We start from the raw sequence: 26,406 nt of genomic DNA on the forward strand, positions 1-26,406 counted from the left end.
TCTGCAGCACTCTGGATGGGGAGCATACATCCCGTTCTTTCCATCATATCGAGCAGGAGCCGAGTCCATCGTTCTTTCCATATGAGGACAGGAAGGGCATTTTGGGAAAGAGCGATGGTTCTTGGATGCAAAGGGAAAGACCAACTGTCTCTGTTGCACTTTCCTTGTCCGGAATTACTTCCAGTGCACTTTGGGAAGGTGCAACTATGAGACAGACTAAATGGAACGACCTGCCAGAGTCGTTGCGGGTTGCTCTTACCACGACCAGCACAAATATGCGAAATTATAGCTGACACTTCATTTTAGTCTATCTGAAATCGTATCCTGTTGCTCAGCAGCAAGGAGGATATTGATGAGCTACCATGAATGTTTCGAGCACACCTTATAGCAATCTATCGGTACGAACATGTCATACTATCTCTATCAATGGCAACAACATCAAGGCAATATACAGCACAGTCAAGTACACACAGGATACTTCCTCAACCAGTAAAACCTCCGCAGCGCCTTGACATTATTAAAGAAACTCCCCCGCGGCACTAGAACGCCATGATGATCCCGTACACCACATCCCCCTTTCAACGCACGCTCCTCAGCTCGTTTCAAGACGCCCTCAACTTCCTTAGACCCAACCTGCCTCTCATCAAGTACACCCAGAATATCCCTTACAGCATCAAAAAGTCCATTCCCCACCACAACCGGCAAGACTGTCTCACCCCACCGACCAACAAGCGGATCCGCCCCGCGGCGTAAAAGCCTGCGCATCGCAGTCTCATCCTTCTCCTTCGCAGCGAGAAACAGCGCAGGATGACCTACATAATCCGTATCATGCACACTGCACCCGTTCTCTAACAAGAAGTCCAGCAATCCATCAGGATCCCCTTGTGCCTTTGCAGCCGCATTCACAAGTGCCCCGGCGTTATCGCCAGCGTGTACATCAAACCCCATATCCAGAAGCAGAGCCATAAGCGAGACTTTACCGTGCTGTGCCGCAAGGATAAGATACTGGCTTGCTGTGCGGTCTTGTAGGTGTTCTGGTGGTGCTAGGAGATTCCGGTCTAGGAGGAGACGTAAAACTTCCTCCCCGCCCTGTATGGCAAGACGGATGAGCGGGACTTCTTCTGGCCTTGTGAGGGAGATCATGGGGCCTTTTATGATTGGGTCTGTTACCATGGAAGTACCCCTTGGATGGTCGAGGAGGATGCGGAGGGTGTCGGCGTTGCCGGAGGTGAGAATATCAGCCAGGAGATTGGAGCAGGGAACGGGGATGGTTGGATCTGCCCCGTGGGATAGGAGGAGGGAGAATATGGACGGGTGGGGGATGGCGCTGAAGAGGGCTTTGCCTGGGGGGGCGTTGGGGTTGATGCCGTGGGCGAGGAGGGCTGCGGTGGCTTCTTTGTGGCCGTTCCGAATAGCATGGAGAAGGGGGACAGACTTTTCGTTGGATGGTGTGGTGAGGCTTGCACCGTGGGACATGAGAATGTCAATTGCGGCGGCCTGGTTGCGCTCTGCAGCCCAGGTTAGGGCTGATGCTGGGGTTGAGCAGAGGCATTTGCATGGAAGGGACATGTATTCGTCAGAGACACCCATGTTAGAGTTGTAGTTGTGTTCTGATAGCAGATCGCTGAGAAGTGCAGTGCGGCCGGTAAGTGCAGCAACGCAGAGGAGAATGGACTGTTGATACGGCTCTGCACAAAGCTGGATATAGTCGAATCGGGTGAGTAGAAGGTCCACAATATCGTCGTAGCCTCTCTCTGCTGCTTGGGCCAGCTGCCATAGGGGATTTCCACCGGCTGGACAGCAGGGGTTCGTCATTGCCTCGTGGTCAAGCAGACATCGCACGACATCAATATTGCCCGAGCGAGGCGCCATGCAGAGCGCTGTCGACCCGCTTGTAGTTGGCATATTTGGATCTGCTCCACAGGCGAGCAGGAACTGCACAGCCTCGAGATGCCCTTCATGCACCGCAAAGTGCAACGGCGTTGTACCGACATAGTCCTGCGCATCGATTTGACTGCCAGCGTCGACCAACACACGGAGAACATCGAGGTGGCCCTTTTCAGCTGCGAGATGGAGAGCCGTTCGCTTCTCTCTGGTAGCTGTATGGAGATCCACTGGTACTCCATATTCCAGCAAGAGACTGACCACAGATACGTGGCCGTGTGCCGCTGCCATAGACAGGGGGTGGCCCTCTTCGCAGTCCAAGTCGTGGGGTTCGTCAAGGTGGTGCTTCCGGTCTTTTTCGGTAGTACACGGGTCGACACCGTGTTCATATAGCAGCCCTATTATCTCGCTGTGTCCGTGAATAGCTGCTAATGCGAATGCCTGCTCCATCCCTCCAAGGGCATCCGGTGGTGCCCCTGCTTCCAGGATAAGTCGGGTAGTTGACACCAATCCGTTGATAGCAGCCCATTCGAGAGTGAATCCTCCGTTTTGCTGGGTCAGGCTATGTTTGTACAGAACAGGATTCAGCAGTTCACGGAGCCGGCGAGAGGTGCAGCATAGGGCGTTGGTCTCGTATGCATATTCGAGGTGAGTAACCACAAGTAGGACCACCTCGTTGGGAAGATCTAGAAAGGCCATGGTAATACTCCCCGGTCTGGGTAAATGATGGACGAGGACTGGAGGTCAGGATGTTCAGCAGGCACAATTTTCCTCCCTTTCGTTTCTTTTTCTGTTCCTCCGGTGATCTCCACTGCTTGACAAATAGTTGCAGCACACGCAGAGGCGACACCGCTGCAAGGCTGTGGAATGTTCATGCACGCATACTCGTCACGAAGCTGACCCACGGCACTAGACTAGTATCAGGAATAAGAATGCTAAGCCATTACAATAGACATGTGGGTGTTCTGACACCATCTTCAGCCTTTAGGTCGGGGGATCAAGCTACCAAGGCTGACTCTATATTCTTAGCCATCACAAAGTAAACCGGAAACCAGGCGTATCAAAAATAACCAGCCCATCCTTCTGCTTTCTATTCGCCCTGGCCATCGTACACGTCGTGATCCCCACCGACACAATCGTAACCGCAGCCGCAATGAAGCACGTCCACAGGCCAGGTCTATCCCTCATCAGCATACATCCTCAATAACAAACAGGATAACTCTGGAGCCCTACCTATACTCTGGCGCATCCTGCTCCCGGAAAACCAACCCCCCAATAATACCCCCCACGCCACCAGCGCCAACTATAAGCGCCGATCCAAACGCCCTGCGCCACTGGCCCGTGATATTATTCGACGGGTAAGTCAACGAGGCAGAGACGTTCGCATTACAGCTGCCCGTGAGGATAAAGGCGCCAAAGTATCGTACCCCATTACCCTTTGCGTAGCCCAGCAGCGCGACGCCGACGATTTGCAAGACGGCGTTAATAACGACGACTATGCCGCGCGTGTTGTACTTGTCTGACAGCCAGCTCTCAGTTATACCGAGGGCAGATCCGAAGAGGAAGCACTGCTGGTCAGTATACACTTGATGATTAGAGAGCTGGAAACGGGACTCACTGGAGCTGTGAGAGTCTGCGCCTTTGCGACGTCAAAGCCGAGTCCTTGCCTGAGGACAATCGGCAAGAAATATGAGACCGCGTAGCTATAAACAAATAAGCCTGGTATTGATACTGGACAGGATTAGGTGGCTCACATCACAATAGCGCTCATCAAAAAGTTCACAGCAAGTAACCACCCCTGCCACTCAAGGGCATACTTCAAGTACTCCTTCAGGACAAATGGGGTAACATGGGCATCTCCACGGTCCTTGTCGACTCGATCAATCATGATATCGATCTCGGCGTCTGTCAAAAACCAGCGCGTGCGACGCGCATCTTCAGGGAAGTCGACGATCAGGATGACCCCTAGCAGACCTATAGCAACGGTGAGAACTCCCTCGATAATAAAGATCCACCTCCAGCCAGCGTGGCCTTGGATACCGTCCATTTGTTGCAACTATACTCTGCATCAATATCATACGCATGTTAGGGGATGTGGGTGGCATACCCCGTACGCAAGAATCCCCCCAAACGAAGAAAGCGCACTACCGAGCAGATAGAACAGCCCAATCCGCTTGCCCGTTTCCCGGCGAATATACCAACTGCTAATCAAAAAGACGGCAGAAGGGAAAAGACCAGCCTCGAACACACCAAGGACGATGCGCAGGCCGGTCATTTCGCGCCAGTCGTGGACGAGACCCATGCCAACCATCACCAGGCCCCAGGCAACGGTTATGAAACCCATGAATATCCGCGGTCCGATCTTGCGTGCGATTACCGTCATTACAGGCTGGAAGATGGTGTACGTGACGAAGAACAGGGCGACGATTGTGGACTATTGTGTGTTGGCTGTTAGATTATTCTAGAGCTGGGGCTGAATGTCGCGTACGTAGTTTGTCCCAGTGAGATCGATTTCCTTTCCCATTCCTGCGACGACGCTGAAATATAGATTAGCTGGAATTCATTCAACAGTATAGAAATGTGGAAGACAAACGCATTTGGCAGGTTAACCCGATCAATCTGGCAGACGGTGTACATGATGGCGACGACCACGCATAGCCTCACGTCGATCTTGCGCTTGATTCGCTTCACAACTGCATCATCGTACTGTAAAGAATGGTTGGACACTTGTGAAGACAGTGCGCCCTTCTCATTATCCTCAACTTGCTCCCGGTCGGACGCTTTAATCTGGACAGCCATCGTGGCGACGAATATACAAATGCTGCAATATACCAGTTAGAAGGCACCAATTCTATGTGTGCCAAAACCCTACTTATATATCTGACAAATACTTGAAAGGAATCAGATTTCTAACCCCAGACTACTCTCCAATTCTGCGGGGGATCAACTGTCATATCTTCTGACTATCCCAACGCCAGAGATCTGGACACCTGGATCTGGACAAATGAGAAGCTCAGCACAGCCCTAGTAGCACTGCAACCGACATGCCAGAGCTTGGCGGGAGGAGTTATGCAAAGCCATTAGGCTTCTTCAGTCAGTCCCTGCGGGGTAGCACGGTTTATGCTTATCTGGCTTGTTTTATTGTCCTGGTAGGAATGAATCCGGTTATGCTCAAGGCTAGGTCCGAGTGGTTTCGATGTTGCGGGGGTTGTGAGTTTGATATATCAGCAAGACCTACAGAATACTAAAGACAGACTTTGAACATCAGAAAGCATATTTCACATATGCTGCTTTCCAGCCGTGATATCTAACTCCTGCTCTCTCATCCAGGCTTAAAGGATCCTATTACCGAGGGAGTTCGGACCGAGGATAGCAGACTACCAAAGCGCCACATCTTCAAACTGGAAAACAGCATTATATCAGTAGCCTCCCGTCTAGTCTATGATTGATTGTTAGAACAGAAAATCTAGGAAGTGGACGTCTATAATTAGAGATGACTTGGCTCGGGCTATGATCACCAGTGTTGAACTAGGGCTTCGCCTTGTAACGCTTACACAAAAACAGGTTTGGCGGCAACAACAAGAGACATAGGATTGATTCTGGGCAGTTGCATGGTTCGCGAATGAAGTAGCTTACCCGAACATACTGCGTTCAAGTTTGAAACATCTTGGATCTCCTGGATCCCAGAGCGCTTATTCCAATGTCCTCGTTGGACAGTTCCGCTGGTCCAAATATATCCTGCGATGGGCTTTGGCCTGGGCTCCGTGGTTATGGGCAGTCTGTATACGTGGCCGGTGATCTATAACTTTATTCCATAATGTTTGATACTGACTGGATGCGCGGTTCCACGTAGGCGCTTAGCAGCTGCTAGATAGAATATCCCAGTGCCGTCGCCTGTCGAGATCGATCCCGGCGCTTAACTGTGGATTTCCCTAACTCACTGGGGATTATCCTAATATAAATGGGGAATACACATTCGTGTTGCTCAACGCATTTCCAATTCTCAATACATCTTTTATTTGTAAATATGGGCTGCAGCCAATCTCACACATCTACTCAGGAGCACGATGATGCACCCAGATATCACGAAAAAATACAGGTATGCTGCATGCCAGAGAGCATTGAAGATAGAGCCTAACTTGCTGTTATCAGGAAGTATCAGTCAATGTACGAACCCGTGATGACTACCAGATTGCGTGGATATGCACCGTGCCCGCAGCAAGAGACGCAGCAAACGCAATGCTGGACGAGACTCACCACTCCGTTCCCCGCCGCCAGGGCGATGCAAACGAATACATATTTGGCAGAATGGGCCGGTACAGTGTTGTCATAACGTCCTTTCCACCCGGGCTATCCGGCCTCACAATTGCCACGGAGACAGCAATGCATATACGATACAGCTTCCGATTCATCGAGGTCTGCTTTCTGGTATCAGTCGGGGGCGGCACTCCGGGGGAAAGCGACATCAGACTCGGTGATATTGTGGTCAGCAAGCCCACAAAGAAATTTCCCGGCGTTATGGGGTACGATATACGCAATGTTCGAAATGGCCGGCATAGCCCTATAGGTGTATTCAACAAACCCCCAGAGTTGGCCATGAACACTGTCTTCGCCCTTCACACCGAGCAGATACCTCACTGCACTTCTCCTGCTGTCACCCAATTCTATAATGAGGCGCGGGCGCATAATTCACGCCTGCGAGATCAATCCAACCACCCTGGTGGAGATTCAGATTTCCTCTTCGCTTCTGAGTCGCAGCATGCGTCGCGCGATAGCAGCTCTCGCAGGTTAAACCAATGGCGTCCTCGATCCGACAACCAACCACGTATCTTCTATGGCACAATCGCGTCTGGCGAAAAGGCAATCACAGATGTGAGTGCCCGGGACCGCTTTGCCAGAGAGTACGGCATCCTCTGTTGTGAGACCCAAGCAGCTGGGGTAGTGGACCTCTTGCCATGCCTGGTGGTGTGTGGCGTGAGCTCCTATGCGGACTCTCATCCAAGCAGACAATGGGAGGGATACGCGGCTGTGGTTGCAGCGGCATATGCAAAGGAGATAGTACTCGCGCTACCATGGCAGAATAATGTTGTCGCAGGGACCATTTCTCGGAGGCGAGGTACCTAGCTGGCCTTTTTTCTTTTTTCTTTTTCTTTTTTTTTGTAATCCGGTGTCTGGTGTGCTCGCTGTGTACTTAATGTTTTCCTGGTTATGGCTGCTTCGTATTACATTCTTATCACGTTTGCATATTTGTCGGGATACACGACGTTGGATATTCTCCGTTCTTCTACGAATATAGGCTGCAAAGGTCTACCCAGTTTCTGAGCCTGCCTAGAGGGATGATCGACTTACCAATGAAGCTTCCTATACTGCACGTTGAGCCTCACAGCCAAGACAGACAGACTGCTTCGCCCCAGGCAGCAGCGAATCCTGCCTCTTAGACACGAAAGCCAAGAGCGATGACGTCGGTCGAGGGGATATGTTTGTTATTCGAGACAAGTGTTTATCTACAGTCGCCCGTTACCGATCGTTGCTACCTATCGAGAAGGCTATTCTATATAACTTGCCGCCGCACGTACCCCGAGCAGTCTGTTGCCATTATTCACGGCCAATCTTATATTTCAACACCACAATACTACATTCAAACAGCATGCCTGTCACTTTGACTACTGCCGAGCATCCCTCCCGAGGATGGCCCGAATCAGCAGTGTCGTCGGCGGAAGAACTGCTCCAACGCTCATGCTCGGACGAGTATAATCAAAGTCAAGAAGTGATACAGAGCTCGTTCTCCAGCAATTCGTTCGAGACGTCCATGTCTCCTCCTCGAAGCATGGCTTTGTCTGGGCGTTAGTCCATGCCTACAGTCGTCATCTCAACTTGACCATCCGGCCTGACGACGTGTGGTTCTCGATTCTGACAGAGCTAAATTTCTATATCAATGCAAACGCAGAGGACCTGCGATCTTTCTTTGTTGCCCATGAGGGCCAGAAAGAACTGACAACCATTGACGCTGGAACCATCCACACCGTCGACTTCGGTAAAATCGCACTGAAGTTCACCAAGCTCATTGAAGAGAACGTCGTGGACGACGAACTCCGCGACTGGATCATGCCAGACTTCAGTACTACAACTCAATCCGACAGCGTGGTTGCAGCTATCCTGATGATGGGTGCTCTACAGGAATATTTCTCGTACAAATCTATGCTTCTCTGTGGCATTCCATCCGTTACTTTGCTAGGCGAACGTGCAGACTGGGTGCGCTTGCTAAAGAAGCTCGACAAGCTAAATCAGCTAGGCGACCAGCCTGCACGATTTGCACAGCTTCTACGCCCGATTTTGAATCACTTTGTACTTTCCTTCGATAGCCCCGAGTCGCCTGAGGTGCGGAGCTTCTGGGGCAAATGCGCTGAGCGCCACGGTGGCAGCGGAATTGACGAGCTGACTGGTTGGGTGTCGGCCTTCATTTTCTGGAATAAGAAGGGCAGCCTGCTATATGAAGAAAAGATCCATCCGGTCTCTTCGCCGGAGTTTGTGGCTCGAAACACGGACCTAGGGCTCGATGATGTATTGTCCCGCCGCGTGGACACTGATGATATTCCACCCCGATTCGCCTCTGTGCCAATTACTGTCGTTGATAATGGAAAGAAAATTAATACCGTGATGGTGGCAGGCTTGGTTGGTATTCAAGCACGATCTAGTGGAGCGATCTTGGACGAGACTGAGGAGACGGGGCTTGACACCATACAGCCCTTGTCAGGATGGTGGATGTATGAAAAGAAACGCGAGAAGGGTAAATAGCTTCCTATGAGACTGTGCCTTACCAGATGCTTACTCTCATTTTCTTAAGGAAATCCTGGCTGGGTCGAAGGGACGTGGCAGCTAATCCGACATCCACTAAGAAGGCTTCTGTAGATATCCTTAGCAGACAAATATGTCTAGATGTATATCCGCTCACTTCATCATGCTTGATGTTTAATAAAGACTAAATACTTACCTCGTCACTTTAATAATCCACTGCTGTAGTCCTTGTGCGAGGTGATGGCGTGCTTCCCCATCGCAATTGCAACTCCAATCACCTTCACGATGACGAATCGCGACATCGTCAATGGCAAGTGCGGGGGCTTCTCACAGTCTCGCCCCCTCTGAGACGCACTTCAAACCAGTCTGCTAAACGGTATCGAGACCCATCACCATGGAAGAAGCAGGGCGGATCCGCAAGCGCATCCCCAAGTCCTGCCGGCGCTGCCACCGTCGCAAGCAGCGCTGCGTCGGGGCCCCAGTCTGCGCAAACTGCGAGCTCGCAGGCCAGCCGTGCGTGCGATCGGACAGCGTCCCATCATGGCATCATGGCATGTCCAAGGGTGCATTGGCGCAGCGGATCGAGACGCTGGAGGCTCAACTCGCAGCATTGACGGACGGCACCGCAGCGAGCGCGACACACTCTGACCCAGGGGACCGGCCTCATTCCTCGCATGGAACCGGGGCCAGCTATCGAGGCGCCGGCTCCGTGTCTAGTAGTTCTCCCTCCGACCCCGAGAACCACGGGGCAGTCATGCACTTCCTCATCCAGGGCCACGGGTACGAGGACAAAGTCGAGGGCAACTACCTAGGCCCATCATCGGGGCTCGCCATCGCAGAGAACATAAGCCGGCTTGTCCAAGACGCAGGGTGGAAGTCGATCCCCGTAAACGAAACCCACGAGTTCCTGGCGCCGTGCGAGACCGAAGCAAAAGACCCAGCGCCTGCTCCGGACGACGCAATCGGGACGCGCATCCTCGACGCCTACTTCAAGAGCATGCAGATGCGACTCCCCTTTTTATGTCGGTCGGAGATCTACAGCTTGCATGCAAAGCGCCACGAGACGCCCGGTGCAAGCACGCAGGAGCAGTTTGCGCGGTTCAAGATCTTCATGGTGTATGCGATTGGGGCTGCCATCCTCAAGATGACCGAGATGTATGACTCGACGCCGCCGCGGAATTACTTCATTACGGCGATGCAGTACCAGCCTGCGATCCAGGAGTCGCTGTCTATATCGAGTATTGAGGCGTTGATGCTGCTAGCGATGTATAACCTGCAATCCTCGGCGAGCTCGAGCGTCTGGTATATGATGGGGCTTGCAATGCGGATAAGCGTGGACTTTGGTCTGCATCGCGAAGCCCAGTATCGACGGCTGAGACCGTACGAGGCGCAGCGGAGGAGGAGGTTATTCTGGAGTGTTTACTTGAACGAGAGGTCTGTTGCTTGGTCGCTGGGTCGGCCGTTTAGTATTGGGGATGAGGAGATTGACGCCGAACCACCGGCTGATATCGACGACTCGCTGCCAGACGGTGCACCAGAGGAACTATTCAGGAATCCACGGAGCCCGCACGAGCAGTGGGATGGGCCGAATATCCGCTGTTTCATCGTCTGTATCAAGCTATCCCGGATATCTTCACGGACACGAAGCAGCGTCTACCGCGTAGACCGGGACCTGCCCTCTCTCCTCCCAGAGGTCCATCCTATACTCGAGTTTTTGGATGACTATCAACGATCACTACCGTGCCTCTCAGCCTACGAAGACGACTTCATCCAGATGCACTGGAACAACGCCACCCGAACTCTCCTTCACCCGTTCCTGTCCATCCTCCCACCAGACGACGAGCTCGCCAGACGATGTCTCTACGTCTCCGGCCAGATGTGCCAATACTTCAAGCGTCTCCGCCAGCGAGACTCAACCTGGTACTCGTTTCTCCTAATCAACACGCTCTTCATGGCCGGTTTAACCATATGGTACTTGCTCTATCCCTACTATCCATTCAAGCCTAAACCAGCTGCTAACGTCTCAGCCTCTGCCTTTTCCGCTCCCCCCGTCTCTGGACAATAAGCGTCTCAAACGACCTGCGCGCCTGCTCCTCGTGCCTCTTCGTCATGGCCGAGCGACATCCCAGCGTCCGCAAATACCGCGATGCCCTCGAAACAGCCATTAACCGGGTAATGGACTACGTCAGCGACGCACATATCCAGATAAACCAACCCGGCCACTCCATCACGGCAGACAAACGAAACGGTTTCCCCACGGAAGTGACATATAGCCTTGATCGGGCACTCACCGACCCGCCGACACCGGGGTTCTTGATTCCGTCTCCGCAGGCGAGCAGGGGGCCTGGGACTGGGGGGAGCGGTGGTGGGGAGACGCCCAGGACGCCGGATATTCTGGGGCTGGGGACGGTGGCGGATGGACGTACGTTCTCGGGGCTGTTTTCGGAGGACTTTTGGGCTGGGGATGCGTTTAGCTTGCATATTGGGGAGTCGTTTGGGTTGAGGATGTAGTTTCTTCCTTTTCTTCCTTTTCTTGTGATTTTTAGCCTGTATCTTGTTCAAATATTTTCTTCTGTAGTTCGCACATGCGTAGGTGGCACCTATCCCTAATTGGACATCGTTATAATAGTCTGTAATACTACTTCCCTATATGATAATCCTAGGGACTACTACTTTCTATACCCGAATCACACCCGTCGTTGCAGCAGTCAGCATGTATCTCCAATGTCCGCCTATTTCCGAATCCCCGATGTCATCAACAAGAGACAGGAATAAAGGCTGGGGGATAAATAAGACAAATGACAGCGTTATATCGTCGTCCAAAATCCACTGCAACGGCAGCATGTCTGAAACACGCATTCTATTGACTGGAGCCACCGGCTACATGTGAGTCCTCTTAAACATACTTGTTACTTTATTATTTCTTGCTCATGATAACAGCGGTGGCTCTGTTCTGACTGCCCTGTTGAACTCGCCCGATCCCCATGCTAAAGCATGCAAGGTATCAGCCCTTGTCCGCAAGAGATCGCAGGCGGATATCCTTCAGCAGAAAAACGTCAACGCGATTGTCTTCGACGGACTCGACGACCTTGATACATTGAGGACTGCTGCGAGTGAACACGACATCGTTATCAATGCTGCCCTTACATACCACACTCCTGCCGCCGAAGCACTGTTACGCGGACTTGAAGATCGCCGTAAAATCTCCAGCAAACCAGTGCACTTCATCCATGTTAGTCGCCACCCATCAATTACAAGTTTATATACTAATTAACATTCCAGACCTCCGGCACATCAAGCCTCGCAGACCTGCCCACCTCCGGCACCTACACCGAGTCCGCCATCTTCTCCGACAAAAGCGACATCTACTCCTACGAGCGATACCGCCAAAGTATCCAGCCCTATATCCAGCGCACATCGGACCTCATAGTGTGCGAGCAGGGAGAAGCATCAAACATTAGGACATACATAATCATGCCCCCCTTAATCTACGGCGAAGGAACAGGCCTCTTCAACCGCCGCTCCATCCAGATTAACACCATTATGCGCGCTGCGCTGCGAGACGGGTACGCCTCGCGCATCGGCACGGGTGAGTTTGAGTGGGACCACGTCCATATTCACGACCTAGCGTCATTCTACGAACTAATTTTGATGCGAATCCTGGATGGGTCTGAACTCGATACAAATTCCAAAGGGATCTACTTCTGCCAGACCGGGCACCAAACCTGGGATGAGATCTCGGATCGTGTTGCCAGAGTTGGATATGCGCTGGGGTTTCTGCAGAGTTACACGGTGCGCCAGGTTACGTTGCAGGATGCGCAAGAGAGATTCTGGAAGGGGTTGCCGTTGGAGGCGCTGGAACCGACGCTGGCTTCGCAGTCGCAGACTCGGGCTGATAAGGCTTGTGAGCTTGGATGGAGGCCGGTGAAGAGGAGGGAGGATTTTGAGGGTTGTTTTGCGGATGAGTGGCTTTCGGTTGGGAATGGGGGTTAACATTTCTATCTATTCAATATTGCATGGGTTGAACTTCGTATCATACGGCACTACTTACTCTATGGAATCCAGTATACCGTAATATCTCGTTATTCTAGTGCATTATTCATTAATTTGGTGCGTGATCTACCAATGAACCGGATTCAAGTGGTCCTCAATCCCCAGATCCTCGCGACGAGACTTACTCCCAGGGTCAAAGTAGGGCGCCTCACCGATCCCAACGGCGCGGTTTCCGCTGCGTTCGCCGATGCCGTCGTAGTCGAATGTTGCGGTGTGGAAGACGCTGCGGTTATCCCAGATTGCTGTGCTGTTAGATATCTTACACGATATATATATAGACAGGAAGACATACCGATATCATTAGGCTGGTCCCATTTGAACCGGACCTGCAGGTCATGACCGTATGTGATCAAGTCATGGAAATACTTCAGGAGATTGTCACTCTCACGCCTCGTCAGGCCATTGACACTCTTAGGGAAAGTCCCCACAGGAAAGATACTCTTCCACCCCGTAATCGGATTCGTCCTGACAACCGGATGGTCACTGGCCAAATCGCCACCCACATTCAACGGCGACCCTCTAGGCTTCTCGTAAAGCCCAAACCCCCCAGCCTCAGCGGCCCGATGGAACCCATCCCCAGAATGATTCGCCGTCAACGTCTCCAGAAACGCGCGGTACGGCTTGCTAATGCGGTCGTAGAGCTCATACCCACTCGCCCAGAGCGTATCGCCGCCCGTTTCCGGGAGAAGGGTAAGCCGCAGCGCCGAGTAGTCCGAGGGCGCCTTTTCGAAGGAGATGTCCGAGTGCCAGATTGCGGCGAGGTTGCCGTACGCACCCTTGTATAGCTTCTTGTGTTCGAGCGAGTTGATCGTACTGATTTGCGGGTCTGGGTCGCCGAATTCCCGTGCGTCGTTGACGACCGGGTGGATGTGTAGGCCGTGGTCTGCAGGACGGCCGGTGAGTTCGCCCAGTTTGAGGATGAGGTCTTTTTGTAGGTCGTTGGTGAGGTTATCTTGGGCGCGGAAGAAGACGACGCCGCGTTCGGCGACTGCATTGTATTAGTATGTTCTTCGGTTCTCTTCGGTGTATGGCATACTTAGGATAGCGAGATCGCGGATGCGTTTCTCGGCATTGGGTGCGTTTAGAATGTCATCAACGATGTTGACAGAGCCCTTGGGGAACTCGTGTCCGATAACCGGCGTGAGAGTGGTGGATTTGAAGCCATCCAAGGAGCCGGAGGAGTGGAGCCTAGGATGGGGCGGGACTTTCGATTCCACCGGTACGACAGTCATTTTGTCTGTTGGATGCAATTCTGAGTTGACTGATCTGCTAGTGAACCTTGAGAGGTCAAGCTCCTTATATACTCCGGTGTCGCCGCGTCGTCGGCTTTCGGCGATAGCGCTCGCAACTGTGCACGCCATTCTTATTGACGATTAGCGAGTCATCTCACAAAGCCAATGCTTGTGTTCCGAGTTAGGAGCACGAGATCGACGTGGGGATCACGCCATCTAAAGTCAATCAGGGTTCCTGCTGGGAATTTGGGCATCTAGAACGCAATGCACCCGGTGGATGACGGAATCTGGGGAATCTTCAGACCACTCAAGAAACAGGACAAACTGGCACGGAATAAATTGGAAAGTGGTGCAATTGATCAGAGTCATATCCGTTGATGCCCAAGAGGCAAGGTATATATGTATCGGCGATTAGAGAACCGATCGGCCATTGAACTTTACCCTCTCATGATTCACTGAGCTCGCAAACTATCCCGAATCTTATCTATTTTTAATTACTACGCTAGATAACCCTACCCCGGAATGTAAATCATCTCTAGTTCAGAAGCCGTAGGGCTGCAAATGGCCTCGGTCCAGCCTAGAGACTCGACCTATAGATCGGATCTTTTTCAGACAGTCCTAACTATTTCGACTAAACCTATGCAGACTTCTTCCCAACTCGTGAATGTGTCCGAGAATCGCGGTGATGCTTTCAAATCAGTGCTGGGCATCTCCACATCCCCAAATTGGAGAACCCAACCGCCACGTCATAGCAATGCAAGAACAGCCGCATAAATGGGCACAATCGCGAAACGACTCGAGTAACTTGGTGGAATCAGTCATCTCGAGCCAGTAGCAGAAGACAAACCGGCCACTATGACCGCCAAAACCATGAAAGCTCTACGCCTTGTCAAGGTCCGCTTGTTCCCCGCGAGTCATTCACAACCCACACACACTTACAGGCAATTCAGTACGGCGCACCATATGAACTACAAGAAATACCAATTCCCTCAATCGGGGACAACGATCTCCTTCTCAAAGTCGGCGCCGCCAGTTTCTGCCACACAGATTACCAAGTCTACGAAGGTGTCTACGAGACCAAGTGCCCGATAACGCCGTCGCACGAACCAGTCGGAACGGTGGTCGAAACGGGCGCCAAAGCCGCAAAGGCAGGATGGAAGACCGGACAGCGAGTCGGGATGCTGAATTTCAGACACCCGTGCTATAGCTGTGTTGGGTGCAAGTCTGCGCGGGACCCGAAGCAGCCGGAACGGCCGGATGCGCGGTTCTGCCAGAATAAGGAGATGGCTGGGATTTCAGCGGACGGCGGCTTTGCGGAGTATGTTGTTGCTGATGCGGATTCGAGTGTGGAATTGCCTGATGGGGTGCCTTTTGAGCAGGCGGCGCCGTTGATGTGTGCTGGGGTGAGTGCTCCGGGGTCTTGTATGCCATGGTACTAATAGAGTGTAGGCAACCGTGTGGGGAGGACTGGATGAAGCCAGTGTAGAGCCTGGGCTTCCTGTCGGCGTCATCGGAATTGGGGGCCTGGGGGTTCTCGCTCTGCAGTTTGCAGCAGGTCTGGGCCATCCTACAGTCGCCATTGACAACAGGCCAGAAGGCAGACAGCTCGCTCAAGAGCTTCCCGAGCACCTACGACCAAAGAGGATTGTGGACTCCAACTCGCCTAATGCAACTGAGGAGGTCGTAAATTTTGCTGGGGACGGGGGCCTAGCGGCAGTGCTTATCTGTACCGACAGTGTCAAGGCTACTGAATGGAGTCTGAAGCTCCTACGGACCAGAGGCGTCTGTGTTCCCTTGGGGCTTCCGGTAGAGGGCTTCAAATTCAGTGCCTTCGACCTGATCTTCAAACAGTTGAGTATCAAGGGAAGTCTCGTCGCAAACCAGCGCCTAGTGACGGATATGATGAGGGTGGTCACTGAGAAGGACATTCGCTCGCATGTTACGACGATGAGCTTAGAGGAGGGAGTCAATCTCCCGGAGAAGTATATAGATCCGTGCCTGAAGGGCCGCTTAGTCGTGACTTTATAATTCTTTTAGCATAGTATGGTGAGCAATAAAACTTGTTACCAACTTCTATATCTGAGCTCCACATGAATTAGTTCCCCATGTAGATGTCTCGCAGCCGCTGGCTTCCGGGACCAATTTGCGGCCCCACCCAGCACATATGAGCCCGGATGGTCTAGTGGTATGATTCTCGCTTGTAAGGCTACCGTACCAATACCACCACAATTTCCAAATACTAATTCGCACCTAGTGGGTTCACCAAATCTAAAATGCGAGAGGCCCCGTGTTCGAACCACGGTTCGGGCCCTTTTTTTTTTCTTTTCTTTATATACAGTAAACAGCATACATGATGTAAAAGGTAAAACTCGATTCGAAGGCCGGTAGGATGCAGGCTGACACGGTCAGTTTGGATCCAACACACCTATTTATTAGTCTTCTATAGATCTCATACATCGGACTCGTAAAGGTGCGCTGTTTCCGTAGTATATGCCCCATCTTATTACTTCCCCGCTTGACTCGGACCCTCGATTTGAGTATCCCTGTCGTTCTACTGAATATGACTCGTTCGCCCTCGAGTATCCTCGATTCCAGGTCAGCTGGTCCATATTCGCAGCCACGTGTAAACCCTCCGCCTGCAGTGCCGGGTCTCTTTAGAGCCTATTATATCTCCTCCGGCGTTGGAAATGACAAGGTTTTCTGCGGTGTCTTTTATCCATGACTTGACTTGGCTTGGCCAACAAGCATATCCCGCCTCTTCTCGGTTCGAAACCGGCGGGCCCTAACATGCCGATTATCGTGCGAAGTACCGATACCTAGGATCTTGGTATTTGCGGCTCTATGACCGCAGTCAAGTACAAATACTTAACCGACCCAGTCAGAGATTCGGGTCTGGAGCTGTCGGCTGTTACGCAACTACATTTACAACGTGAGTACGTAAATTATTCCTAAATGCCCAGTCTAACAAACTAGACCACAAGACAGGATTCGCCAAGGCTAAAACTACCCCGGATCTCCATGTAACCCAAGCGTGAGGCTCGTGACCCATCGGGGCATACGAGCTAACTAGAGCAAAGCTTATGGCTGCTTCGGCGATACTCGGTACGTCCCGATATATGAGACTGCCGACATATTCCCGAGCTCGCACCTGAGCGCGAACTTTATTCTCACCATGCTCTCAGGTTATTGTTACGGTAGTATATATCAGACTTGGGCGTTGCACTGCTGCCCTACCTCGCTGACGATAGGTACCTACCATGTTGAAATTGGATGCTGCGCCGCGGGCATGGTATGGTCCAGACCATATCTAGGAGGGCTTATAGTAGGGAATCCCGTCGATAACCATCAGCAACCGTATGTCATGCTTCTCTTGCTGGTAACGCCGGTGGCGCGGCTGAGCGCGCCACATCCCTAGAATCGGCACCACCCTTTTCACCGCTGCTTCACCCCTTCACTCCTTCAACATCTCCTTCTGTTCCGCGTGATGGACGAAGAACGATGTTGGTTGCGCCCACGCGTCGCTCAGTAGTGTACGCAGCATCGTTAGGTGCCCCACCAACTCCAGTTATTACGGTAGTATGGCCTGCTCCGGCTAGACCTAAACGGATGCTGACCCAGGGCTGTGGAATGTGGCCATTTATTTCACTCCGGCAGTCCTTCAGGTACTGTCGTCTGATCCACCCGCCATTCTTTGCATCACATCCCTTGATCCAGAGACGCGAAGGGTAGAATATCACCGGGACAAGGGAGACACCAGCTATTGCCTGGGCATGCCCATATATGCAAACAGGGGGGAACTAAATCCTACAGGCCACCTCTTGGTACCAGCTGGGCATTCTTATCTGTCTATCCCGATATACCCGGGCCTCGCATAGCTAGCATCATGACCCCGTCACTGGATAAGGGATATGAGCTACAGAGAGGCGACTGACCTATTCGCGGTCGTTAACTAGTTACTCCGTAGCTCCTCTAGTGAATATGTAATCCAAGATACATCCCTTGCTACACAGCCAATTATATTAGTAATTCTATTCACGTTCGGTCCCTTAAAGCTTTCTTGGCTCACAAGGAAGTATACCATATGTGCATGCATACAAGACAGTGGTTAATAGTGTCTTCTTATTTTGTGGCGGGCGTGATTAGGCTTTTGATCCTTTGACTGACTGCTAACTTGTCTAGGAAATAACATAGCTTGCAGCCCGGGCTGCAGTGGTCGAGACGCCGCAAAGTATCCACGGTTGCACTGTACATGTCGGGTCTCACTGGACATGTCTAATTTTCCGATAGGTGCCAAGGCCTTGGGAATTACTAAAGTTACTGAATTTTAATGATTTTCACGATTAACTAGATTAAAAAGGGAGTTTATTATTGAAAAATTAAGATGTGTATGTGATATATCTATATCCTAGCCCCTTTTGGAGCCAATTATCTTTAATGGTGGTAGATCACGTAGATCAAGCAGATCAGATGCCGAATAATTGGTTGGTCCACTACGGAGTAAATTATATTGTTATGTTATCCCGAATTCCCGATAATTAACTGAGAATGTACTTGCTTACACTATTTTACATGGTAAGATCCACTGAATTCGGTGCTGGCGGAAGATTACTGTAACATTGGAAAAATGGGCACTCCGTGGCCAGGGGGTCTCGAATACCCTTGGGCACTTCTCAAGTGAAGGACTGTCTCAGGCACCTGAATCATTTGACGCGGTTGACCAACAAGAAAGGGAGGGTCGTTCAGCGGTGCCTCTTCCCATCACGCGCACACCAATCGATGCTTTTGACGCCAGTTGCATTGGAAAGGCAACCGACCATCAGGATGGTCTGGGCTCTTGATCAAGGCTGGCTCCGTCTACAGCCGGTTACATACTGGCAGAGAAGGGCCAGGGTGCCCAGATCTAGCCTCTCGCTGTAGTTGAAAGAAAAGCGCCATGCACGGGGATAAAGGAAATACATAAAGGGGGGTCGAAGTCCCGACAGATTCAGCTTTTCTTTTTGGTCTCAGCTTCGCTCGGTTTACACTGCAGTACCTGTTCCATCGGAGAGCCATTCAGCCAGGTGGCGACATTAGCGATGCAGCTGTACCTGAGACTTTGTGCTTTTGCCCTACTCGTCCTGCAAGGTACGGACCCACTTACATTCCCCCCCCTGCATCTATATAGCATGATATACTTACGCATAAGTAGTTCTGGCCTACCCATTCCCTCGCCAGAACAATGACAACGACCCCGATGGCCTGTCTTTGCATAAAAGACAAAGCTCCAAGCTCCGTGTAATGCCCCTCGGGGCCTCCATTACATATGGGACGAAATCGACAGACAAAAACGGATACCGCAAAGCCCTACGGGACTCGATGACCTCGGCAGGCTGGAATGTCGACATGGTGGGCTCCCGGAAATCCGGCACGATGACGGATAACGATGTCGAAGGCTGGCCTGGTTATACTATTAGCCAGGTCTTCGACAAAGCCAAGGCCCAGTATAACCTGAAGCCCGATCTGGTCTTGATCAACGCCGGCACAAACGATTGCATCAAGAACCAGGAAGACGCACTTGCCAACGCCAAGAGCAGAATGAGAACCATGGTCCGTGGTATATTCGACAATGTCGGCGACGTGACGATCGTCCTGTCGGGCTTGTTGCCAAACAAAAACCGCAACGACTGTACCCGGACCCTCAACAACCAATACCGGTCGATCGTTCAGGAAATGGCTGGTAGGAAGATTGTCTTTGCCGACACCTGGGGCTCATTCACGTTTAATGACCTGGCTGACACCACTCACCCTACTGACGCCGGGTACAAAAAGCTGGCAGGCATCTGGTGGCGCGCTGTGAAGAACGCGGCTGACAAGGGCTTCATCAGGTCGATGGATGATCTATGGAGAAATGGGGAAACCGACGAGGCTGACGTGGATGGATGAAGTACAGAGTACAGAGTACAGAGTAATGTGATTGTCAGGTAGCTGTAGTCCACATAATCTGTATATAGTCCTGCTATGTATGCACTAATTTCATACAGTAGACTAAAAACTGAATAAAATATTTCTCAGCATAAAGCCATGCAAGCTGGTGGCTAGCCAGTATTCAACCCTGTATTGATTCTCAATCAAAAAACCTTCACTCAATGTAGCGATGTATTGGCCACGCCTTACTTGTTGGCGTGGCACGCCACAGCATAATATTATGTTGCATTATGTCGCATTAAACTGGACAGTCCGTACAACAATAACCCAGAGATTAATAGCAGTTGGTAGAGTCGAATCGAATCTTCCAGGCGTCCATAACTAACTTTATGTAGGGCAGTGACTAAGATTAGTCATATTCCGAAATAGGCATGATGTAAACAGCGCGCTCGCCATGACGTCAGCTCACCGCCTGCCTCTTCAGGCGTTTTATTTACACCGTCTTTGCCATCGTTTCATCTCGACAACCACACAATCCACACAATCATCCACCACCACTCCCCACGTCTTGCTCGTGCTGATAACATCGTCGTCCGGTGCATCTATCAATTCTATCGATCGTCTAGACACCAAATTGAACCCCTTCACAATGCCGGTCCGCCGGTCTGCTCGCCTCAGGAGCGTCCAGTCGCCCGAGGTACGCTCGCTTGACGCCCTTACTTGGTGAGTTGCAAGTTGCTGACCCTCGCTTTTCGCCGCAGGATATTCCCTCGAATTCGGACAACCAAAACAATGTAAACAAAGACAACAAATCCCAGAAAAATCTCGATACCGTGGTCGAACACGAGGAACCAACTGTCAACCCTCGCCCAAACACCCAATCCACCCCCACAGCAAAAGTGGCACACACGCCCAAATCCTCGCACTCCCAACGAAAGTCGCCAGCAAAAACACCAACCACTTCTCTCACTCGTCCAGCCCATTTCGAGATGCATCCTAGCAAAGTACAGCAAAGCACCACAAAACAAGCCGACTCCGGCTTGATCCTCGGCTTCAACCCTGTCAAGAAGGATGCCCAAGGTAATGTGGTGAAGGACCCCGCGCAGAACACACCAAGCAAAACCACTACCTCTCCCGAATCGAATTTTTATGGCACGCCTGCTCTCGATTTCAAATTCTCTTCACAAGAGTCACAGCTCAGCGATGCGGCCAAGAAGCTCATGGAGAGCGTACGCCAGGACGTAGCACGAAACAAAGCCAACATGGTTCGCGAGAACCCCTCCAGTATTACAGCAGGACCTTCCCAGAATGTTGAGCGCAAAATTGCGAAACCAACGGGAAAGGCTAACCGGTTCTCGGATGTCCACATGGCCCAGTTCAAAAGGATGGATTCCATCGCTGGCCACGCCTCCGCATTCCGTGCTACGCCCGGGCGCTTCCAGCCCGTTCAGAAATCCCTCAAGAGAACCAACTCCAAAGCCCGCTTGGACGAACCGGAGAGCAAAGGCTCTCCAGCGAGGACCACACCGAAGGCGTCTACTCCCACTACACCGTCTGCAAAGCGTGTGAAGCAAGATAAGCCCGAGACAACGCCCCAGAACCGCCAGACCAACCCGAAGTCGGCGATCGCGCGCCCAAAGGCTAGCGTTCGAAGCTCCCTGCTTACACCAACGCGATCCTCAATGGCTCGCGCGTCTACCAGCTTGAAGCCGCCTCGTACTACTATGATCCCTTCGCTCTCGCGCTCCCCTCTTTCCAAACCCGCCGATGCTCCCAGCACGCCGCGCACCGAATTCAACCCACGCTTCAAGAGCAACATTCCCACACTGAGTAGCCTAAAGTCTATTCTCCGCCGCCATCAGCCGCTGTTCTCCAAGGACCCGAGTAAGATTGCTGCCGGAACTCATCAGACCGCCCCGGATTTCACACCTGAGCTTTTGCTTCGACCCTCGCGCGAAAGCTCACATGAGCCAACAGCGGCAACCCCTTCTCCTAAGAAACGGGTGGGATTCACGCCTTGCACCAAGCCTCGACCAACCGAAGAAGTGATCTCCCCGTCACCTTCGAAAATCCCTACCACCATCACATATCCTTCGACGTCCGATGTCGTCTACCCCACTCTCCCTACATTGACACCCGACCGCGGCAGTGCTCAGAACTCGGCTACAATTCGCACAGTCCGCCCCTCTGATGCCCCTGTGGAGGCGACTCTGCCTGAGATTCCTGGAATGCCTCACGGTATCAGCCACAAGAAGAGACATCGGGCGGCTGAAGACGACGCTGACCGCGAAAACGTGCCTCCGAATGGAGACCATTCGCAAGAGCGGAGTTTGAAACGCGTTAAAGTGAGCACGCCCGAGCCATCAAAGCTACCTGCCTCCAGCCCACTCAAGTCTCGTTCGCACACTCCCTCGCGTCTCGGTCCGGGATCCGCTCGCAAGGGAACCCCGGCAAGTGCACGCCCTAGAAACCGCATGCTCAGCATGAGCCGGCTGAACATGCTGTCTCAGCCCAAGCATCGGTCCTAGGCACGGCCATAATGATTTGCATTTACGAGCGTTGAGATGTTAGCATACGGTTGAAACAACTTCACTTTCTATTTTGATTTTATTCCATATCACAGTCCAGCTCCGTTCCATGCTGTCTCGTGTATTTATTATTTAGTGGATTTGATATATCTTTGGAATGCCCTGAGGCTTTCGTTCTTGTTGATTCTTTGGGCGCTTGGATCGGATGCGGGATATGGATGGCGTTGTTGATTTGGTTTGTTGTCAGAGTATCAGATTGCGACCTTGTTAATAGGAATACTGTTCAGTATAAGTCTTATCCAAGTAGATATAATCTAGCCGGACTTTAACTAAAACGTGGAGTAATCATTTTAATAGGGTCCAACGGCGTGGGGATCTGACAGCTGTGGAGAGAAAATATATACTTCGGCGATCCCATAAGGACAACCAGCACAAAAACGTATACCTAAAGTCAGTATAAAAAACCAATGTCGTCTACTGCATCCACATTACAGACTTCGAATACGAAAAACATTGGATTTTGCGAATAACGTCGAAAACCCAAGCTCTTCTCGTATCACTGTTGTGAGTCATGTGACTTTTTTTCTTGCGGTCCGTTCTCCCATTTGATGAATTTCTTTCCATCACTCCAGAGTACAGAAATCGCGGCAATCCATCGGCAACCTCCCAGAAATGGAATCTGGCGTAGAGAAGAAGGTAAATAGCACCCCACGAACAGCCCTCCCCCAAATTCCTAGGGTCGCATCCATTCTAACAGCAACTGCAGCGCCTCGCCAAACTCGCCCGGGTTCGGGAGAACCAGCGCAACAGCCGAGCGCGGAGGCAAGACCACCTGCGCGATCTCGAGCAGAAGGTGCTGGGTCTGCAGAAAGAGCTTGATCGCCGAGACGTCGCGCACAGGCTTGCCGTGCAGGCGCTTGAAGCGGAGAACCGAAAACTCCGGGGTTTGCATCTCGCTTCGGGTGTTCCGGCTGCTGCTTTGGAGGCGTATCTGGGCTCCGGTGATGATTCGGTGATGAATCGGAAGATTGCTATACCGGCTGTTCAGCGTGTTTCTGTTCCGGTTGAGCCTGAGAAACGGCAGCAGCACCAGCAGCCGGAGCAGCAGCAGGAGGAGGCCAAGTGCCTGCGACCTTGCTCGAGTACTAGCAGCGAGGAAGCAGGGGAACCGCCTTCGGGGTATCCGAGTCCTGGGACCGGTTCGAGCCAGGAGAAGGGTATGGATGCCGAGACTCAATCGCAGCGTGGAAAATCCGAGACATCTCAGACAGCGGAGATTCCGTCCCTGTGTGCGTGCGCACCGAATGAGGACATGGACTCGCTCCCTATCAGTGCGCGCGTCATAAACACGACATTCTGCACCATTGCAGAGAAACTGGTGGACCAGTACAACTCTCGCGGGTTGGACGTGTCAGAAATCAAACAAAAGCTACGCGAGGGCTTCTTCCGTAGTAACTCGGAAGAAGGATGTCGAGTGCAAAACCAGATTCTTTTTCAAGTTTTGGATGAAATTAGTGGGCAGTGATGTCTGCCTAAAACTAGTCTATGGACAACTTTTATTAACAAGAATGACGGGGCAGCCTATTATTGCGGAAACCAAACAGAGGCAACGCTTTACGGCGCCCATTTCTGTCTTTTGGCGAACCATTTCACCACATACACCAAACCCAGCAGCACGGGGACCTCAATTAGTGGACCAACTGTTGCAGCTAACGCTTGGTCACTATCCACGCCGAACGCTGCGATCGCCACCGCAATTGCCAGCTCGAAATTGTTACTCGCCGCTGTAAAGCTCTGAGTACAAGACAGTCTATATCCAAACCCAAACCGGCGAGTTACCGCAAGGGTTGCCAGGAAGATGACAGAAAAATATACGATCAGCGGGGCAGCAACTCGGACCACAGAGACAATCTGATGCACGACCTGCTCACCTTGCGACGCGAAAAGCACCAGAATAGTGAATAGCAGCCCGATGAGCGACCAAGGACTTAACCATTTCAGGAAACGCTTATTGTACCACTCTTCGCTTGTCAGGAACCGCAGTGCGAAACGAGTGACAATAGCTGCTCCCAATGGTATACCGAGGAAGACACCGACGCTCTTCGCTGCCAGGGAATAGTCGATAGTGACGCCCGAGTCCGAGCCACCGATGACGCGGATGAAGAAGATGGCGAGTGGTGCGAATAGAACCATTTGGAGGATGGAGTTAATTGCGACGAGGATCGCGCAGTAGTCGCCGTCGCCACCTGCCAGGCCGGTCCAGATTAGGACCTTTTTTTTGTCAGCTTGATTACCACAAAGGATGGCAGGGTGGCTGTGGCTTACCATTGCAATGCATCGTGCGATTCCGACCAAAATCAAGCCTTCCCTAAGACCTCTCTCGTCTGGAAGAAAAGCCCACGCCAGGCCAAGCTATACGTTCGTATGTTAGGATTTATTTTCCAGAGGACGGGATTGTGAGAATGGTACCATGAACAAAGGAGCAACGATCCAGTTGACAACAATACTGAAACCAACCTGAATCCAAAGGCTCTTCTCGCGGAACGACCGGTGCAGCGTTTCGTAGCGGACTTTACAGAGAATGGGATACATCATGACCAGCAATCCGATTGCTTTTCTCGTTAAGACATGACTCTTCTATGAAGTGAGTTGGAAGACTCACCAATGGGCACTGAAACGCCGACGAACTTTCCCTTCTCCAGCGCTTCTTTAGTATTCGGGACGAAGTTCCCTAGGATTATTCCAATAGCCATGGCGAGGAAGATCCAGACTGCGAGGAAACGGTCGAGAATTCCTAGTTGCTGGAAAGCTGATACTGGGCCATCTTCGTTCTCCGGTGGACAGACAGCTGCCTCTGGATCACTGGAGTGTTTTTCTTGACTCATATTGAGGAGCAGCGCATACCAGCTCGTCGTGAATAAATACAATCAAATACTTCAGAGAGGAATAACAACTATAGACTACGTATGCATGGTTAACAATCATCTACACCAGAAAAAGCCCTGCAGTGATGGACCCAGCCAGCCAATCATAGCTCGCGAGTGACATCCTTCATACACGTGATATATGCCAAGCCCTGAGGTCAGATGATAGCCTGAGGCATCGAGAAGAACTCAAGTGCTGGCTGATGAATGACTGTGCTAAGTTATGGGGTACATTCTCCCCGGTCCTTTTGAAGTACCGAAGTCGTCTTCCCGTTCAGCGACAAACAAAATTGCGAGGCAGTCGGCAACGGATCTTGCTCCGAGTACCTTGTTGAATGACGTAGATGCCTAGATCATTCAACCTGCTGTTCACGCTCAGCAGAGAGAGATCCTGATGAATCAGAAATGGGGAAAGTACTCAAATATCATGCCGCAATACCGGTGGGGAATTCTCATGGTCGCCGCCGGTAAATTATCGGCCAAATATAATATACAAAGTGCGGTGGTTCAAAAAATGGAGCATTCTTCGCGAATCGCGGATGCTCCACGGGGAGGAGATCGGTGGAGTGAACGCGCTGTGGGCCTCCCGAGTTGCTCAATTTGCACTGCACACCGGCACGGAGACTGGACACGGAGTTGTACCCGTTGGATGTACTCCGTTATGAGTACAGTGGACCGGGTATCGGCATTCAAGGTACGAAATGTCCAGTTTACCCCCTGGAAGTATGAACTGGGCCTTGGCCCTTGCGCGGACGTAAGGCGTGCATGCTTTACGATTCGGAGATTGCGATGGTCGAAGGTCAAAAAGGCGGCTACCTAGAATTGGCAGGTGGGAGAGTACCGGAGGCCAGTGATGCGGAGAGGCTGAAGAGTTGTTGTAGTGACAAGGCGATGGTGAGTTGTTGACAGCCAGATGCGGGGGCTGGTGCTACTGTAACATCGTATTCAAAAGGCCGGAGTTATCCCGGAAGCGAAGGATGGCTTCACGCTTCACTTCGTGGCATTGACAAATGTACAGAGTATTAACTATTCTGCGAGGATGAGCAGAGAGACAATGTTGGTTTATTCCTGGAAGCTGACTGAGTT

General features: G+C 51.7%; 11 protein-coding genes and 1 non-coding gene across 12 annotated transcripts; 8 read left to right on the top strand and 4 right to left on the bottom strand.

Annotated features, from left to right (window-relative positions):
- Window positions 1-459: 459 nt before the first annotated feature.
- On the bottom strand, window positions 460-2,583 carry APUU_40216A (uncharacterized protein; the record flags this gene model as incomplete). The annotated part of the gene is made up of 1 exon (XM_041703264.1): window positions 460-2,583. One exon carries the CDS (start codon window positions 2,581-2,583, stop codon window positions 460-462), a length of 2,124 nt encoding a protein of 707 aa, XP_041555966.1.
- Window positions 2,584-2,916: 333 nt separating this feature from the next.
- Window positions 2,917-4,683, bottom strand: APUU_40217A (uncharacterized protein; the record flags this gene model as incomplete). The annotated part of the gene is made up of 7 exons (XM_041703265.1): window positions 2,917-3,061; window positions 3,118-3,452; window positions 3,503-3,587; window positions 3,639-3,940; window positions 3,992-4,318; window positions 4,373-4,421; window positions 4,478-4,683. 7 exons carry the CDS (start codon window positions 4,681-4,683, stop codon window positions 2,917-2,919), a joined length of 1,449 nt encoding a protein of 482 aa, XP_041555967.1.
- A 1,228-nt stretch (window positions 4,684-5,911) lies between these two features.
- Window positions 5,912-8,679, top strand: APUU_40218S (uncharacterized protein; the record flags this gene model as incomplete). Its single annotated transcript, XM_041703266.1, has 3 exons — window positions 5,912-5,983; window positions 6,037-7,000; window positions 7,802-8,679. The coding sequence occupies 3 exons, from the start codon at window positions 5,912-5,914 to the stop codon at window positions 8,677-8,679; spliced, it is 1,914 nt and encodes a 637-aa protein (XP_041555968.1).
- A 394-nt stretch (window positions 8,680-9,073) lies between these two features.
- APUU_40219S (uncharacterized protein) lies at window positions 9,074-11,190 on the top strand (the record flags this gene model as incomplete). The annotated part of the gene is made up of 2 exons (XM_041703267.1): window positions 9,074-10,650; window positions 10,707-11,190. 2 exons carry the CDS (start codon window positions 9,074-9,076, stop codon window positions 11,188-11,190), a joined length of 2,061 nt encoding a protein of 686 aa, XP_041555969.1.
- A 331-nt stretch (window positions 11,191-11,521) lies between these two features.
- On the top strand, window positions 11,522-12,672 carry APUU_40220S (uncharacterized protein; the record flags this gene model as incomplete). The annotated part of the gene is made up of 3 exons (XM_041703268.1): window positions 11,522-11,565; window positions 11,620-11,911; window positions 11,962-12,672. The coding sequence occupies 3 exons, from the start codon at window positions 11,522-11,524 to the stop codon at window positions 12,670-12,672; spliced, it is 1,047 nt and encodes a 348-aa protein (XP_041555970.1).
- A 126-nt stretch (window positions 12,673-12,798) lies between these two features.
- Window positions 12,799-14,093, bottom strand: APUU_40221A (TauD/TfdA dioxygenase family protein; the record flags this gene model as incomplete). Its single annotated transcript, XM_041703269.1, has 3 exons — window positions 12,799-12,974; window positions 13,025-13,720; window positions 13,769-14,093. The coding sequence occupies 3 exons, from the start codon at window positions 14,091-14,093 to the stop codon at window positions 12,799-12,801; spliced, it is 1,197 nt and encodes a 398-aa protein (XP_041555971.1).
- Window positions 14,094-14,819: 726 nt separating this feature from the next.
- Window positions 14,820-15,992, top strand: APUU_40222S (uncharacterized protein; the record flags this gene model as incomplete). Its single annotated transcript, XM_041703270.1, has 3 exons — window positions 14,820-14,858; window positions 14,915-15,367; window positions 15,414-15,992. 3 exons carry the CDS (start codon window positions 14,820-14,822, stop codon window positions 15,990-15,992), a joined length of 1,071 nt encoding a protein of 356 aa, XP_041555972.1.
- Window positions 15,993-16,132: 140 nt separating this feature from the next.
- APUU_t40001S lies at window positions 16,133-16,274 on the top strand. Its single transcript has one exon. It is a non-coding gene; the product is annotated as a tRNA-Tyr (tRNA).
- A 2,765-nt stretch (window positions 16,275-19,039) lies between these two features.
- On the top strand, window positions 19,040-19,886 carry APUU_40223S (SGNH/GDSL hydrolase family protein; the record flags this gene model as incomplete). Its single annotated transcript, XM_041703271.1, has 2 exons — window positions 19,040-19,088; window positions 19,153-19,886. The coding sequence occupies 2 exons, from the start codon at window positions 19,040-19,042 to the stop codon at window positions 19,884-19,886; spliced, it is 783 nt and encodes a 260-aa protein (XP_041555973.1).
- Window positions 19,887-20,517: 631 nt separating this feature from the next.
- APUU_40224S (uncharacterized protein) lies at window positions 20,518-22,396 on the top strand (the record flags this gene model as incomplete). Its single annotated transcript, XM_041703272.1, has 2 exons — window positions 20,518-20,565; window positions 20,630-22,396. 2 exons carry the CDS (start codon window positions 20,518-20,520, stop codon window positions 22,394-22,396), a joined length of 1,815 nt encoding a protein of 604 aa, XP_041555974.1.
- Window positions 22,397-23,068: 672 nt separating this feature from the next.
- APUU_40225S (bZIP transcription factor) lies at window positions 23,069-23,921 on the top strand (the record flags this gene model as incomplete). Its single annotated transcript, XM_041703273.1, has 2 exons — window positions 23,069-23,092; window positions 23,163-23,921. The coding sequence occupies 2 exons, from the start codon at window positions 23,069-23,071 to the stop codon at window positions 23,919-23,921; spliced, it is 783 nt and encodes a 260-aa protein (XP_041555975.1).
- Window positions 23,922-24,010: 89 nt separating this feature from the next.
- APUU_40226A (arsenic resistance protein) lies at window positions 24,011-25,281 on the bottom strand (the record flags this gene model as incomplete). The annotated part of the gene is made up of 4 exons (XM_041703275.1): window positions 24,011-24,667; window positions 24,722-24,808; window positions 24,866-25,008; window positions 25,059-25,281. 4 exons carry the CDS (start codon window positions 25,279-25,281, stop codon window positions 24,011-24,013), a joined length of 1,110 nt encoding a protein of 369 aa, XP_041555976.1.
- Window positions 25,282-26,406: the final 1,125 nt, after the last annotated feature.

The sequence above is a fragment of the Aspergillus puulaauensis genome, chromosome 4, assembly GCF_016861865.1.
Source record: "Aspergillus puulaauensis MK2 DNA, chromosome 4, nearly complete sequence".
NCBI classification, from domain to species: domain Eukaryota; kingdom Fungi; phylum Ascomycota; class Eurotiomycetes; order Eurotiales; family Aspergillaceae; genus Aspergillus; species Aspergillus puulaauensis.